The sequence below is a fragment of the Orycteropus afer genome, unplaced genomic scaffold (genome assembly GCF_000298275.1).
Source record: "Orycteropus afer afer isolate SDZICR_OR568_19922 unplaced genomic scaffold, OryAfe1.0 scaffold00047, whole genome shotgun sequence".
Classification (NCBI taxonomy): domain Eukaryota; kingdom Metazoa; phylum Chordata; class Mammalia; order Tubulidentata; family Orycteropodidae; genus Orycteropus; species Orycteropus afer.
Window position 1 is genome coordinate 8,461,181 of NW_006921634.1, and position 16,428 is coordinate 8,477,608.

General features: G+C 36.4%; 1 protein-coding gene across 1 annotated transcript in view; it reads right to left on the reverse strand.

Annotated features, from left to right (window-relative positions):
- Positions 1-16,225, reverse strand: part of FAM76B (family with sequence similarity 76 member B) — a 24,855-nt gene extending 8,630 nt beyond the window's left edge. Inside the window, exons 1-9 of the mRNA XM_007938071.1 lie at positions 16,139-16,225; positions 15,239-15,303; positions 14,144-14,198; positions 13,025-13,180; positions 11,744-11,943; positions 8,247-8,294; positions 7,984-8,064; positions 7,214-7,349; positions 3,926-4,027 (exon numbers count right to left, since the gene is read on the reverse strand). Of these exons, the coding sequence (XP_007936262.1) occupies positions 3,926-4,027; positions 7,214-7,349; positions 7,984-8,064; positions 8,247-8,294; positions 11,744-11,943; positions 13,025-13,180; positions 14,144-14,198; positions 15,239-15,303; positions 16,139-16,225 (930 nt within the window). The remainder of the gene's footprint in view (positions 1-3,925; positions 4,028-7,213; positions 7,350-7,983; positions 8,065-8,246; positions 8,295-11,743; positions 11,944-13,024; positions 13,181-14,143; positions 14,199-15,238; positions 15,304-16,138) is intronic.
- Between the last annotated feature and the right edge of the window lie 203 nt (positions 16,226-16,428).

Here is a 16,428-nt window from a genome sequence, read left to right on the forward strand (position 1 = left end):
AATATAGCATTAGTTTGTTGTGTGGAGTGACAAGCAAAGGTTTATATATGGAGGGAAACTTTCCCTGTTGGTTGCCAGGGGTGGAAAGGGAGGGGAGGGAACACTGCAAAAAAAAAAAAAAAAATGCACTGACCCATGTCACTTAAGTTTTGTATATTTCACTATACATAAATTATATTTCAATAAAATACATTAAAAAAAAAAGTGGTCTGATAATAAGGGGCAAGTATAGTTAAACTTAAGTCAGAGCTCTGGTGGCATAGTGCCTCAGGCATCTGGCTATTAACCAGAAGGCTGATGGTTCAAACCTACCAGCCACTCCTTGGAAAGAAGGTTGGGCAGTCTACTTCCATAGTAATACTGCCTCAGAAACCCAAGAAGGGGCTGCTATGAGTTGGATCTGAGTCGGTGGCAATAAGTTTGGTTTTTTTTTTTGGTTTAATAGAGGGGGGGAAAAGAAAGCCAACCCAAACCCATTGCTGACTTTGTTGATTCTGATTCATAGCAACCCTACAGAATAGAGTAGAAATACGCCATAGGGTTTCCAAGACTGCAATCTTTATGGAAGCATACTGCCACACCTTTCTCCCACAGAGTGGCTGGTGTCTTTGAACTGCAGACCTTTCAGTGGTACTTCAGCACTGCACTAGGGCTTTTTACTTAACTAACTATATGACCATAGTTTTATCTGCAAAAGGAAATACCACATAACTTAGAGTTATGTAAGGAGCAAATGAAATGTTGTTGTTATTGCTGTTAGGTGCCGTTGAGTCAGCTCTGACTTGTAGTAACCCTACGTACCACAGAACGAAACACTGCCCAGTCGTGTGCCACCCACACTATCCTTGCTATACCTGAGCCCATCGTTGCGGTCACTGTGTCAATCCATCTCATTTAGAGTCTTCCCTTTTTTCATTGACCCTCTACTTTACCAATCATGATATCCTTTTCCAGGGGCTGGTCCCATCGGACAATATGACCAAAGTAGGTGAGACCATTCTCACTTCCAAAGAGTATACTGGCTGCTCTTCTTCCAGGATAGATTTGTTCATTCTTCTGGCAGTCCCTGGCACTTTCAGTATTCTTTACCACCACCACAACTCAAAAGCATCCAACTCTTCTTCAGTCTTCCTTATTCATTGTCCAGCTTTCACATGCATCTGCGGCTACTGAAAATACCATGGCTTGGGTTAGGTACACCTTAATCTTCCAAGAGGCATCTTTGCTCTTCAGCATTTGAAAGAGGTCTTTTGCAGCAGGTTTGCCCAGTGCAATATGTCATGTGATTTTCTGACTGCTGCTTTCATTGATGTTGGTTGGCGATCCAAGTAATATGAAATGTTTGACAACCTCAATCTTTTCTCCATTTACTTATTGGTAAGTAATGTGATACTGCTTATTGGTCCAGTTGTGAGGACTTTTGTTTTATGCTGAGGTGCAACCCATACCGAGGACTGTAATCTTCAATGTTTATCAGTAAGTGCTTTAAGTAATCTTCACTTTTAGCAAGCAAGGTTGTATCATCTGCATACCACAGGTTGCTAATGAGTCTTCCCTAATTCTGATGCCACATTCTTCTTCATACAGTTCAGTTTCTCAGATTATTTGCTCAGCATACAGATGGGATAAGTATGGTGAAAGAATACAAACTTGACACACACTTTTCTTCATTTTAAACCATGAAGTATCCCCTTGCTCTATTCTAAAGACTGCCTCTTGGTCTACGTACAGGTTCCTCATGAACACAATCAAGTGTTCTGGAATTCTCATTCTTTGCAATGTTATCTATAATTTGCTATCCTCAACAGAGTCAAATACCTCTGCATGGTCAATGAAACACAGGTAAACATCTTGCTGGTATTTCTTGGCTTTCAGCTAAGATCTATCCGACATCAGCAACGATATCCCTCAGTTTACATCTTATGCTTTGTTCTATGTCTTCTTCTGAATCCTGCTTGAATTTCTGGCAATTTCCTGTTTATGTACTGCCACAATCATTTTAGAAAAACATCATACTTCTGTACAAATATTAGTTAATGCTGTATCATATGAAATGTCAACTACCATCCAAGAGGAGATGGGCTTAAGGTACCAATCAAGTTATGATGTCACATAGGTTTCACTCTTCTTAAAACTATGATTAAAAACAACAACAAAACCAAACCAAAAAACCCAAATTTCTCTTTTGAATGGTAGTAATTACATTTAAATTATACTTAACTATAGCTCACAGTTTTTCTTTAACTCAGTTGGATTTCCTCAAGAGTTCTGGTCAGACCAAAACCAACCCCTGCCACTGAGTCAATTCCAACTCATAGTGAGCCCACAGGACGCAATAGAACTACCATTTTGGTTACATCTTGTTAAATCAGAGATCACCTTGTGGAGTATTTTGGTCCCAGGTTACCACTCAGCATTAGTAACTAAATGATAAAAATATCATACAATTAAATATAATACTTGTAGTGGATGAAGTACTACATTCTGTACTATCATGTGTAAGAAGTTTACTATACAATGAGCACTATCTCAAGACAGAGGGCAGATGGGCATTTCCATAAATCATCATTCATTCAACAAATTATTTGAATGCCTAGTATGTGCCAAGTTCTATGGAAAATTCCTCTTATGAATTCTTTGCAACAGTAAGATCAGGATTAAGAGCAAGCAATCTATACCTCCAATTTCAACACGTCCTTAAAACTACCTTTCAGTAGTTTACTCAGTTTAAGCTACTTACAAAGAAGTACAAAGAATACAAAACCAAAAGACCATAATTGCAAGTATTGTTGATGTTATGTTAAAAAGAAGTAGGATAGTAATAATTTCTGCCTTCCCAAGTTGCCCCTATCATCAAGTAAGACACCTATATACTGGCATCTTCTATGCTTTTAAGACTTAAACTTCTTAAACTTAAAAATCGTTACGTAAAGTGTAATTCTACAAGTATCAACATGTACAGAAAGGATGGCACATGTAATTAATTTAGTAGTCTGATTTCTAAATGCATAAAACTTGGGTGAATATGGCTTCAGTAAGGAAGTAATCTGTACACATGCTGGATCCTCACCACTTCCGCAGGACAGGTATCAGACACTACCCTCTTTGTTACTGTGGTGACTTAAGGCTTCACAACAGATCACTGAGTTGATTAAACCCTGCTTAGAATATGTTGTAGTATCTCAAGCTGAGGTGGATCACTATGGGCTTTCTGCTGTGGCAAACAGCAGAACCCTATTTGGCACTCTACAATTCACAATACAAAGGTTCATGTGCACTACTGCCTTGAACCACTGCATACATTTCCTCCAGTAGAGGTCACTGCAAATTGGTAAGCTTTTGTATACCCACATCCTTTCCTAGTATCTGGGAGAAAACAGGAAGAATGATTACACAGATGGAGCAGTAGTTAAGCACTCAGCTGTTAACCAAAAGCTCAGTGGTTTGAATCTGCTATCCACTCTGTGGAAGAATGGTTGACAATCTGCTTCCATAAAGATTACAGCCTAGGAAACCGTCTGGGGCAGTTCTCCTCTGTCCTGTAGGGTCACTATGAGTCACAATCGACCTGATGGCAACAGCTTTGGTTTGGGTTTGTTTTCATTAGTGTAATTTTTAATTTTTTACTTTTGGCCCTATGATCAACTCAGTATACTCCCATAATATCCTCCTCTGAAAATTCCATTTGAATTTTAGAGTAAAGTTTCCAGGACTAATGTATTGACTCACCTTTCCAGTGATAACTTTAAATTGAATCAGGACTTAACAACTATTATAAAGTAAAAATCAAAGATAAAAATTCACCAAATCCTAATAAAAATCCCCATACAATAGGGATACCAAAACCAGTCTAAGTCAGTGAATGCTTTTAACTAAATTCAGCTCCCTTGCCTAACACAAAGTCTACGTAAATGATGTCATTTACCTGGAGTTGTTCCACAGTTTCCTTGTGAGCTTTTTCCATACTATTCATCTTTGTTCTCAAATTTGACTCTTGGTATTGAAAGTCTGCCTTTAGTTCAGTTAACTGAGGGATTAAAAATAATATTAATGGAGAAATATATCCACAAAAAAACACACCATTTTTAATATTCCTTCACAATAAACTCACCCTTCACTAAATAAATGTGAAAGATGTTAAGAGCAACGTCCTGAGTTTTACATCCTACCTAGAATTTGTTTTGTGAAATGATGAATTTTACCTGCATTACAATAAACCAAGAAACCAAACCCATTGCCAATGAATCCATTCTGACTTATAGTGACCCAACAGGACAGAGCAAAATTGCCTCATAGGGTTTCCAAGGCTGTAAATCATTATGGAAGCAGACTGCTACATCATTCTGCCACTAACTCTTCCCTACTTACAACAGTATCATTTTTATGTTAAGATAGTACCAGTAAAATTTCAGAGAAGATGCTCCTGACCTTTTTAAAAGGGGAGTGTCAGAGGTATGCCAATAGGAAAACTTTAAGGTCCTACTACCTTAGAAAATGTTTCCATTAAAATGTCTTTCACATTAGTAACCGTGCTTCACAAAGAAATATTAAAATGACTTCAGGTTAAAATAATCTTTCAACAATAAAAGGAAGTTTCACACTGGGCAAGTAGAAAAAGAAATGTCTTATCAACCACGATCTGTGGTCTATTTTATAATTTATGTCTAGAATTATGGACCCAAGACCATCTAATGCTGGAGGTAAAAAACAAAAAACAAAGCACAGAAGTACAACTAATGTGTAATGAGAAATAAGGTTACTTTAATATTTGGGCTAAATTAAATAAGAAAAATAGCCTGTGGTTTCAGGAAGCAAAAAAGGCTACATGACTATTATTTCATAAATATAAATGGTATGTGCAAAATCTTGTGACTTCAAACTAAAAAAAAGTTGGTATTATATATTTTCATTACTAGAACCATGCAGGAAAAGCTGTAGTGTTTTTTTTTTAAATGATTTTCATTATGTAAGCTTTAAATGTTAACGTGTTTATTATAGTAATAACCCAATACGATAGCTAGTAAGCTGACAGGCATACAAGAACAAAAAGACAAAAAGTCATGGTGTCTTAAAATTCCTAGCTTTCTGAGTTAAAGCCATTATTTTTGTCACAGTAAAAGAATAACTAAATTCTCTTCCCATTTCTTATATATTACAAATGAATTCCTGTTTTGAAATGTCAATTCACTATACTGTGAATTGCCTCCACACTATGAACTTTTAGAAGGTAAGGATAATGCTTTATTCATCTTTGTATGTATCCTCATGATCTGGTACTGTGTCTTGCTCTAAAAGTCACTCGGTAACTGTTTGTGAAATAAATTGAAGAAAATAACTCAGTTGTCTTAGATTTATGTTACAAGAAAAAGCTGTAAATGTACAGGTCTACAATTATTATTTTCCTTCTAACACCAATAATTTCAATCCCTGTATTTTTTTTCAAAAGAGCAATAACAAATGCAGAAAAGTTTCAACAAACGCCATTCATACAAAATAAGCATTCTAAAAAGAAAAAAAAGGAACTATGAATTATAAGATATCCATACTATTCTAGGAGCCCTGGTAGCACAGTGCCTAAGGCACTTGACTGCTAACCAGAAGGCTGGAGGTTCAAACCCACCAGCCACTCCTCAGAAGGAAGGTTGGGCAATCCACTTCTATAGTGATAACTGCCTCGGAACCCAAGGAGGGGTCTCTATGAGTCGGATCCGACTAGATGGCACACAACAACAATAACAACATACTATTCTATTTTTATCTAATACTTACTTAATTTTCATATGCTGAATTTACTTAAAGTAAGGTACAAATGTATTCAAGTTGAATTGGCTAACTATCACCATGTGGAACACAACATGAAAGTTGTTGAATGTCAGAGGTAAAAGCCAACTCAAGCTCAAGCACTGCTACAATACTGAGAGATGGAGAATTCATACATGGATATAATCATGTCTTGTTTATAATTCTAAAAATGTTTTTAATACTTTTTATTGCAGAAGATGTTTAATGTAAGTCCAGCTAGATATGAAGACCATATCAACAAGTATAAAAGTAGATGCCACACTCAAGAGGTGAAAGCATTATGCTCATGGTCATACAGTTAGAAAGTATGGGAACTGATATGTGAACTTAAAACCAAAAAACCAAACCCACTGCTGTGGATTCTGACTCACAGCAACCCAATAGGACAGAGTAGAACTGCCTCCCATAGGTTTCCAAGGCCATAATCTTTACAGAAGCAGACTGCTACTTCTTTCTCCCATGGAGTAACTGGTGGGTTTGAACCATTAGCTTTTCAGTTAGCAGCCAAAAGCCTAACCATTACACCAGCAGAATGAGCTCCAGGATGGAAACTCAGCTGTGGTTAAATGACTTCAATGCTGTTTCTTGTGCTGCCCACCATTATGCCATGCTAATTTCATACCATATGAAAACCCTAAACCATTTAAAATTGTTAACATTCTTCTTTTCAATAAATAGACAATACATTTACTATCTGCTTTCACTGACATAGGAAGTCCAAATGAGCAAAGTTCCTTAGTATAAAACGATCTTAGACACCTACCGTTAATCAAAGACTACCCCAGAGGAAATTCTCGTAACATTACTTTTCACCACTTATTTGATCTTTATTGAAACAAATATATTACCAGTATACCAAAGACTATGTATTCAATTACCTTCTTATATCACAAGAGTTTACACAGTATCCCATTTACGTCTGTTTGAAATTAAGACATTAAACTTATTCCAAAATTACATGTTTAATAAAACCTAATTAATGTTCAGAAATTATTACAACTCTAATTGGCTGAGTCAATTCTTAGAACTAAAATTCCAAAGAGCATTTCTACCTATCTTTGTAAGATGGCTTATATTCCAGCCGGGCTGTTGTAACATGTCATAAGAATCTTGCACAACAAACATCCTCAAATTAAAGGAAGTCTAAGGAGCTAAGTGGCACAGTGGTTAAATGCTAAACAAAAGGTTGGTGTTTTGTACCCACTAGACACTCTGCGAGAGAAAGACATGGCAGTCTGTTTCCATAAAGACTGCAGCCTTGGAAACCCTATGGGGCAGTTCTACTCTGTCCTATAATGTTGCTTTGAGTTGAAATTGACTTGACAGAAAGAGGTTTTTTAATGAGATTTGCAATTATTAAACAAGAGCCAAGATGTAAATATTACCAGGCTTCAATGAACCATGTTCTTACCTTTTTATCTTTTTCTAAAATAGTCTGGTCTCTTTGCTGTAAGAGACGCTTAAGTGACATCACTTCTTCTTTCAGTTGACTTATAAGGACAAAATTGTCTGTTCCCCCACTATCTGCTGACTGATTTATAGAGCTACTAAAAAGAAAAAAGCAAAACACAGTTAAACAAAATAGAAGGAAAATTAGCAGGTGTTCAAATTGCATAAATTAGACAATTCCACAAACATCCTTAAGGCTAATGCAAAAAAATATGTACCTGACAGAAATGGATGCAACTGGCAAATTACCTTACTAATGGCACACATTACATACACCTGCAGAAATATAATTCAGTATTAGCTTTTAGGGGGTCAATACTTCTAGTGTAAAGCAATAGGCAGCCAATTTGTACAGTAACATCAGCAAACTTTTGGCTAATGAACTAAAACAAAATCACACTCATATTTCAAATCTAAAAACAGGTCAATTTAAAATATCACATCTATTTGTGTTTCTTTGAAGGATAATTAAGATAATGTTCTTTATTCAGTTTAGTTTTGTTTCCAAAACCCAAAATTTATTTACCAAACAGAACAACATAGTTCAGTGCCACTTTCTTATTGCCAAAATTTAAGTTGAAAAAAAATTTTTAACGGATTCTTTATTCTCCTAGATGACACAAAGAATTCAATGTAGAAGATACATGTTTCTGTTCTTTTATTACTAATAACTAGCAATCAACCATAACTGTTCAACTAAGTTGAATTTTCACAACACTAAAGGAATTTTACCTATCTCCATTAGATGGCTTAGATTCCAATTTGGGCTTTTTCTTTGGAGTTTCATTCTGAATTGCTGCAGAGGATTTATGGCTGAAACCAAACATTAATAAGACTAATTAGAGTAAAAAGGACAGAGACATCGAATGATAAGTTACTCTTCTCCCAAAACATTACTGATTTTTTTCAAAAAGGCTAAGTAACAAAGTTGAAGGGGTGTCACACTTAAAAATTTACATTTTAAAATACTTAAGAAAATATGTTAATATATTTACCTTTGCTTCCACAGTCCTTGCTCTTGTTCTGGGCTCAAATTGCTGATTCTGAAAAATTAATAAATGACATCTAAAAACAGTATTATTTAATAGAACTACATTTAATACCATTCTTTCTAAATGTAATAAAATCATATGCATTTATAATATTTTGTTCAGAGAAACGCATATTCAATTAAGTTTTCAAACTAATACATATTGAATGGTTTTACATTCTAATGAGATAAATTCTAATGAAATTACTATCAGCCATCTTAAGTTCTCTAAGAAAGGTATGAGACTAATTTTCTTTCTAATCAGATCCTCCATAATTCAATTTAGAATCACACTAAGAGTTAGGGTATCTGAGCATAAAAACCACCACTATAGCATAAAGCTTGGGAATCATTGTACTTAGGCTGCCCTTACTATTTCAGACAGAAGATGTTGTATCTCAATTTAAGGTTACCAAAAACCAAAACCAAACTCACTTCCGTCAAGTCGGATCCAACTCATAGCAACCCCTCTTTTCGTTTCTAAGGTGGTATCACTACAGAAGTAGATTCCCCAACCTTCCTTCTGAGGAGTGGCTGGTGAGTTTGAACCACCAGGCTTCTGGTTAGCAGTCAAATACCTGAGGCACTATGCCACCAGAGTTCCCTAATTATCCTAAATGGAAATTCTTCCTCTGGAATAATTTGAATTACTCAGAATTAATGTTTTAAATTGAATCAGGATATATGTTAATTTCTTTGTTTCTTTCCTAGTTTTCCGAAGAACCCTCTTCAAAAGCTCTAGATCTTGGTTTAGTCAGTACTCTGGGGAAGACATGCTGAAAATACTGGGAAATTTCACAGTAACAATTGATGAAACTTTTACTAATTAATGCTACAACACTTTTTTTCCATTATGTCATATTACTAATAACCACTATGCAATTCACTATAAGTCCTACATTCTTTTCAGCAATACTTGCTTATCAGGCAGTCCTTCATTAAGTCCTAGCTTATTCACTCAATAACATATATAAAGCACCCACCTCTTAGGTGCCAGACACTGATCATTTACATATAAAATTTAGAATTTCCTCATGATACTTTATATCTTCACTAGATTGCTATCAAAGTTGAAGGCATATAGTATATGCTTAAAAGATATTGGATAACCTGAGCTATTTGATTCGATTTTGGGTAAGCTACTTAAAATCCCTGAGCCTCAGTTTCTTCATCTGCAAAATGCATATAATATGTACTGTATAGAGGTATGAGGATTAAATGAGTAATGCAGCACTTGGTAAGCGCTAGCACAAAAAGTGCATATATATATTATATGTATATATATACATATAATGTATATATAAAGGAGCTCTGGTAGCATAGTGCCTAAGGCACTTGACTGCTAACCAGAAGACTGGCAGTTCAAACCCACCAGCCACTCCTCGGAAGGAAGGTTGGACAATCTACTTCCATAGTAATACTGCCTCGGCAACCCAAGGAGGGGTCACTATGAGTTGGTCCCAACTTGATGGCACATAACAACCTGGCAAATTCAGCTGGACTCGCCTTTTTGTTTTATTCACAAATTTCATTATAAACATTATCAAACTATAAAATCACACATGGCTTAACAGCAATATCTAGACCTCAAAGTGAGAACATTAATAGCAAGTAATCAGAAACACTTGGAATTCTTATCTTACCATCCTGAGGGTTGGCCATTACTGAATTCAGTTTGATCTCAGGTTCCCCGCCCCCCCAGCCCAAGCACCATATTTTAGGGTATGTATGCGCCTTACAATGGTTTTAGACTTCTTAACTAAAGATGATGTTGTTGTTGTCATGTGCCTTTGAGCCGAACCCGACTCATAGCAACCCCTCCTTGGGTTTCCAAGGCAGTATCACTATGGAAGTAGATTGCCCAACCTTCGTACCACCAGCCTTCTGGTTGGCAGTCAAGTGCCTTAGGCACTATGCTACCAGAGCTCCCTAACTAAAGATAAGACGATAAAAACTGTTAGCCAATTCATTAAATGTTTTATAATCCAGTTTGTTTTTCTTGGGTAACCAAAAGGAAAATAAAAATTGGAAGTCAAAACCTTCCTCTTCTCCTTTACTTCTGAAACATGTATCTCTTTCAAAAAACTGTTATTGTCACAGAATTTGATCTTTAGAAACATTGTGTTCTTTCACATCACACTAAGACAAACTGATCTACAAGGCTAGGGAAAAGGACATTTTGGCAAAGGCTTAGAAGTAGGTCTGAAAGATTTCATTATGACAGTTACTTCATCCTAAAGCAGCAAAAACAAGGCAGATTAATATCTCTTCATGACTTTCGATACTCTGATATAAGGACAATAAGATTTCTTTTAAAACAGCATGATTAAAAATTATTATGCTGTGTAGTTCCATCAAGTCAATTATGACTCACGGTGACTCCAAGCATACACAGTGGAACTGCTTCATAGTTTTCAAGGCCATGGCCTTTTGGGAAACAGATTGCCAGGCCTGTTTTCTGAGGTACCTCTAGGTAGGTTTGAACTGCCAACCTTTCATCCAACGGTCGAGTATTTAGCTGTCTGCTCCATCTAGGAATTCTTAAAAGTCATTATGCAAGGGTGGTGTAACAGTTAAATGCTTGCCTGCTAAATGAAAAGTTGGTGGTTCTAATCTACCCAATAGTTCCACAGGATAAAGATGTGGCAATCTACTTTCAAAAACACTATAGCCTGAAAAACCTTATGGGGTAGTCAAATGGGGTCATCGAGTCTATGTCAACTCGATGGCACACAACAACAGAAAATATACCACGAGTCAAGTGGTAAAACTGCTACTGAAAAAAATCAGTTTCAGTGCCTCATAAAATCCCATAATCTATTATGTGCCTGTCTACAATTAACCATAAAATCTTGTTAATAAAAAAGAACTATATGAAATAAAAAATATCACTATATGTTCCTAAAGTTGTAGGCAAACAGGTTTCCTTAAGTAGAACTTTATGATTAAACAATTATCTGGAACTTTAATATTATTTTTCACACTTTGATAAGATCTTGAATGCTTCTACCATCACTAGAAAAGAGTGTTACAATCTCTGTATTTCCTACTCACTAGTTTAATTTTCAGTGAAACAAATTAAGAGTAACTGAGGTAAATATAATTTTTGCAAATAAAATCTTAACAATTCTTTAAAGAAAGAAAATTGGGGCTTTTGAAACTATAAATCAAAGAAACATAATTAACCCTGATGTATTTGTTTTTTGACTTCAAGATAGAGTCATAATTTTATAAAACAGTTCCCTAAATCTTTACTATTATGGGAAACTAACTAAACCCATTACATGTGTGTAATTTCATAAACTGAGTAAAGTGGGGAACAGCCTTAGACACTCCAGAAGCTTACCATGTGTAATGGAAAACAGAATAGCACACACTCAATATTTGTAAGAAGTTACAATACCAATATATTCCATTAAGAAGCCAGGGAAAAGTCAGAAAACATGACTTTGAAGTACTTACTTGTGATGGCTACTGCTGTGACGATGGTGATGGTGATGATGGTGGTGATGATGTTTGGAATGATGCTGGTCTTTTTCAGTAAGAGATGAAGAAGATGAATTTGAATGTGAAGATCCTAGGGTCTTCCTTTGTTCCTTTGTCTTTTGTAAAACTCTCTTGTATGATAAAGTACACAGCCAGCACAATAACTTCCCATCAACCTTTTAAGAAAATAATTACATTAGTTTAAATTTACCCATAAATTGGTTATAGGTAAAATAAAGTGCTTAACTTCCAGCTATTTCTCATACACACACACTTTTAGATTCTGTAAGACAGAAGTATAATTAAGACTTGTGAAATCTGAGAAAATGCTTACTGAGAGGATAAAATTGGTGAGGAAGAAATTTGGTCTTCATTAAACATTAGTCTGGAGAAATTTTTAATTTAGAGAGAAACATGTGTTACCATTTTTCTTTTAACTGAAAAATATACACTGATGATACATACATGTCAAAGAAATCTTATGTATGCACTCAACTGAATTCTAAATTGTAAGATAATTACTAAAATGGTATTTCCCACTACAGTAAAAATTATGAATTCACAGAAGAAAGAAAAGTATGAATGATACATATGCACGTCAGGGGTAGGAAAAAAGATTTCTTTCCAAAATTAAGACCAAAATAATATTAAGTTTCTGTTTGTTACAGAAGTACTGGACGGTCATGTCTTGCAAGTAAGTAGACTGCATATATTGCTTTGGGAGATCCTGGAGGAGCCTCTGAAAGAGATAGTTAATCTCCAAATCAACTGAAATTGAAACACAATAGGAGACTTGTAATGTCTGCTGACCAGAAGAGGCATGCCACACGCATACACACACTTATTAAGTCACTGTAGGTAGGTAACAACAAACAATGGTTTCAAATATGAGACCCAGGTTAAAAGGCACAAGGGTAACTTTAAATTACAAGTATTAGTGTGCCATCAAAGTTTTCACACCAGCAACTTCAGGTGATCAGCAAAAGGGTAAGTAACTGAAAGGATTTACTTAATAGCCATTAGTAATTCTCCTCAACCAAACTGTGATAACCAAACAGTATAGTATTTTAAAACTTCATGATTCCAATTGATCTAAATGAATCTACATACGACACAAATTAAGGAAAAACTCAGTATCTTTAATCCCTACTTTAAAAGACTCAAAAGACAAATCATATCTCAGCAGTGTTATAATAATCTCCATCTCATTTGGTATTTTATTTAATTTCTTGAAGATGTTGTGTTATAAAGACATACCTTTCTTCGTCCTTCTTCTTTCCGATCAAAAGCACATTGTTGTTTGCACTGTTCACAAGTCTGAGGTGGTCCATATTTTTTTTCTGAATTTGTACAACGCTGACACTTGGTGCCAATAAATGCTGCAATTATGTTACAGTACTGACAAGGTTTGGGCTGAAAAAACAGATACACAATTTCTTTGAAACATTTAACAAGACTATAAATTTGCTGCATAAAGCATGCCTAGGGTTATTCTAAAACTCCACTAATAAATCAAAAAATTTTCTATCAAATCTGTTGCTCTGCCGTATTTAATAACATTCATCGTGTTTCTCTCATTCAACTAGTATGTCTAGAGTCGTGTACTGCAGTGCTATTCTTGGAATATTTAAGTAAGATCATGAGAAAATAGTTACGATTTGCAGTTATATAATACAAAAGCTACATGCAAAAAAGTTGCAAAGAATTAAAGGTACGCATGCATAGAAAAGTTTCACATATCCAAAATTTGGGGGAATTAACTTACTACTAAGTTAATATCCTGGTAAGCTTAATTATCATACTACTAATTAAAAATCACCGACTAACTTCACTATATACAAGTAAAAATGATGCAAGGAACATTTACTATAAGTTTTCAATTTACAAAAAACAGATACAAACATAACCAACACAAACTAAAATCTTCCTTTTCTTTGAAATCCAAAAGACAATTCAGGATTTTATATAGCCTTAAAGCCAGAACTGTGACCAGTGATGACTGTAATGTACACATAGGTGCAAGAGAGGTTTTGTGCTAGAGTAGTGTCATGATTTTTGTGAATAAATACTTGAATTGCGCTGCTATCTAAAAAAAGGAGGAAAAGTCTGATTATGCAAACTTTATGGATAAATGAGGTTCTCCATCACCAGTTTGCTATATTTGACTATTTAAGAAAAGAATGAAATTTAATAAACAAAAAACACGCACATAATTTCAGTTTTTAAATTCTGTAATCTTCCCATCAGACTGTTCACAGAAAACTTATTTCATGAAATATTTTGACATAATGAAATATTTAAGAACACAGCAACATATATTTTAGAAAGGTGCAAAAAACCACTAATTGACTAATGTAAAACATAAGCCATACTTACTGTGCCAAACTGCTTCACATTTTGAGCACATTTCTTACAAATTGTATTAGTTTTGCTGAAAAGAAAAAGGTACATAAATGGGCAGATTTAGGTAGCTTTCTGAAGTAATTTAGTACAATGAGCTAAAGCAAATGGATGAGTCAGAGATTTACAATACTTATAACAATTATTTACTCTAATACCAAACTCACTCCAATCAAGTCGTTTCCAACTCACAGTGACCCCTCCTTGGGTTTCTGAGGCGGTATCTCTACCAAAGTAGATTGCCCCATCTTCCTTCCAAGGAGTGGCTAGTGGGTTTGAACCACCAGCCTTCTGGTTAGCAGTCAAATGCCTTAGACACTATGCCACCAGAGCTCCTAGAGATCAATTTTTTTTTTCACTACAAAGAATCTTTTTAGGATTGTATCACCCAAATTTACTTCTCTTCCAACTAATTTAAGATGTTTTTACTTTTCAATGTACATGTCTCATAAAAGAAACAAAGCAAAAACCTCTATGTTTCCTAACTATCCAAAATCTTCACATAGCATACCTTTACATATCAGTACCCACCTAACTTTCCACCGGACCATTCTCCACTATTATGATGTCCATATCTACCTGTGGAGTTTTATTTCCTTTTTTTAGGCTAATTTCTTGTGTGTGCTCTTAAAGTAAAATCAATTGGTTGAAAAGCATGTGATGTTCTTTCACTGGTAACAAGTTACTAGATTTTACTCCTGAAAGGCAGTTGGTAATAGACCTTTCCTCAGATTCATGTCAGCAGTAGCTTTTGTACCAATTTTACATATGTGTATGTATAAATATGTGTGTTTGTATAGTTTAAATTTGTATTTTTGTTATGAAGGCTGTGTATTTTCTATGCAATAATTTATTATTTCCTCAGTACAAACTGAAGTCTAATTGAAAAATAACGATCATTGTTTTTGTCAACATTCTCTCTCCCACCTTGTAAAAGGTTTCAACTTTAATCTGGGAAGTTAAACAGTTTTTTAAAAATACTTTATTACAAATATGAGATTATCATTCCAAAGTGTACCTTAAAGACAACACTTTGTCTTGAACAATCAAAAACTGTTTAAGTATACAAACCTCTCTTGTTGAAATTCTGATCTGCAGTAAGTACATTTTACAATAGGATGTGCAATCCGACATTCCTGTAATGAAACAATACATTAGTCAGTATCTATTTTAAAGTCCCAAACCTCACTCTTCTGGTGGGAAATTATTTCATAGCCTAATCAGATTTCTAAAACATCAGTAAAACCTGTTTCCTAACATAGACAGTTGAGTGATTTATCACATAAAGTGGCCAATTACAATATAACTCCTCATGTAAGGCATAGATGTCTTTGTCTTTATTAGATGTGAGGGTATGTTATAAACAAATTAAGCTGTCAGGGCCGATTTCAAGGAATTGCTTAAATGTGAAACTACTTATTATTTTGCATCGTTGCTCACAGACAGCATCCCGACTTTTAAGGGATGGAAGGTGCTCCAAATCATAGAGCATTCTGTTCCCAAGCCAGTCGCTTCGCTTTCCTGGACAGGGAAGGAGGATGCCATCAGCTTTGCGGCTTCGAGTTCCTAGCAAGAAAGTGTAAAATCCGCCCCCTGCCTCCTGGTGGAAGGCGAGGACAGACCAGGTAGAAATTCGAGATGAAAACATCTCCAGCCCAGGCTCTCTGCGGCTTAGACAGGTGGCTGCTTCACTCAGCCCCATCCAAGACCATAGGACGCTGCGGGGGTCAGGCCCCGTCCTGGGCCGCTTAGAAGAGAACAAGATTCTACATCTCTCTTAGGGACCCTTCCCAGCTGATACCCAGGTGCCTGTATAAAAGGGTACCCGGTTGGGAAAGCAAGGACTCCAACCCCCAAAACCGCCGAAGCACCGGCAGAGCGGGGCTGCAGTGCAGCGGGCACCCAGACCCCGCGGGCTACAGCCGAGAAAACCCCGCCCGCCCGCCCGCCCGCCGCCCAGCGCCCACGGACCTTGCATAGCTGCTGCCCCTGGGAGAGCTCCTCGAAGGGATAGCGCTGGGTACACTTGGTGCAGGCATACAGGGCCGAGGCCGCCATCCTGCTCCTCAGTCTCCTCCTCCTCCGCCGCCGCCCGCTGCGAGGCGGAGCCCTACGGGGGACTCAAGCGCCGCCGCCGCCGCCGCCGCCGCCCGGACCGCAGGCCCCTCCTCCTCCCCCACCCCCTCCCCCTGCTTCGCGCCCACCAAGGCCTTGCCGAGAGATCCCAGAGCTCCGCGTACGACACCGTTGTCTCCCTCCGC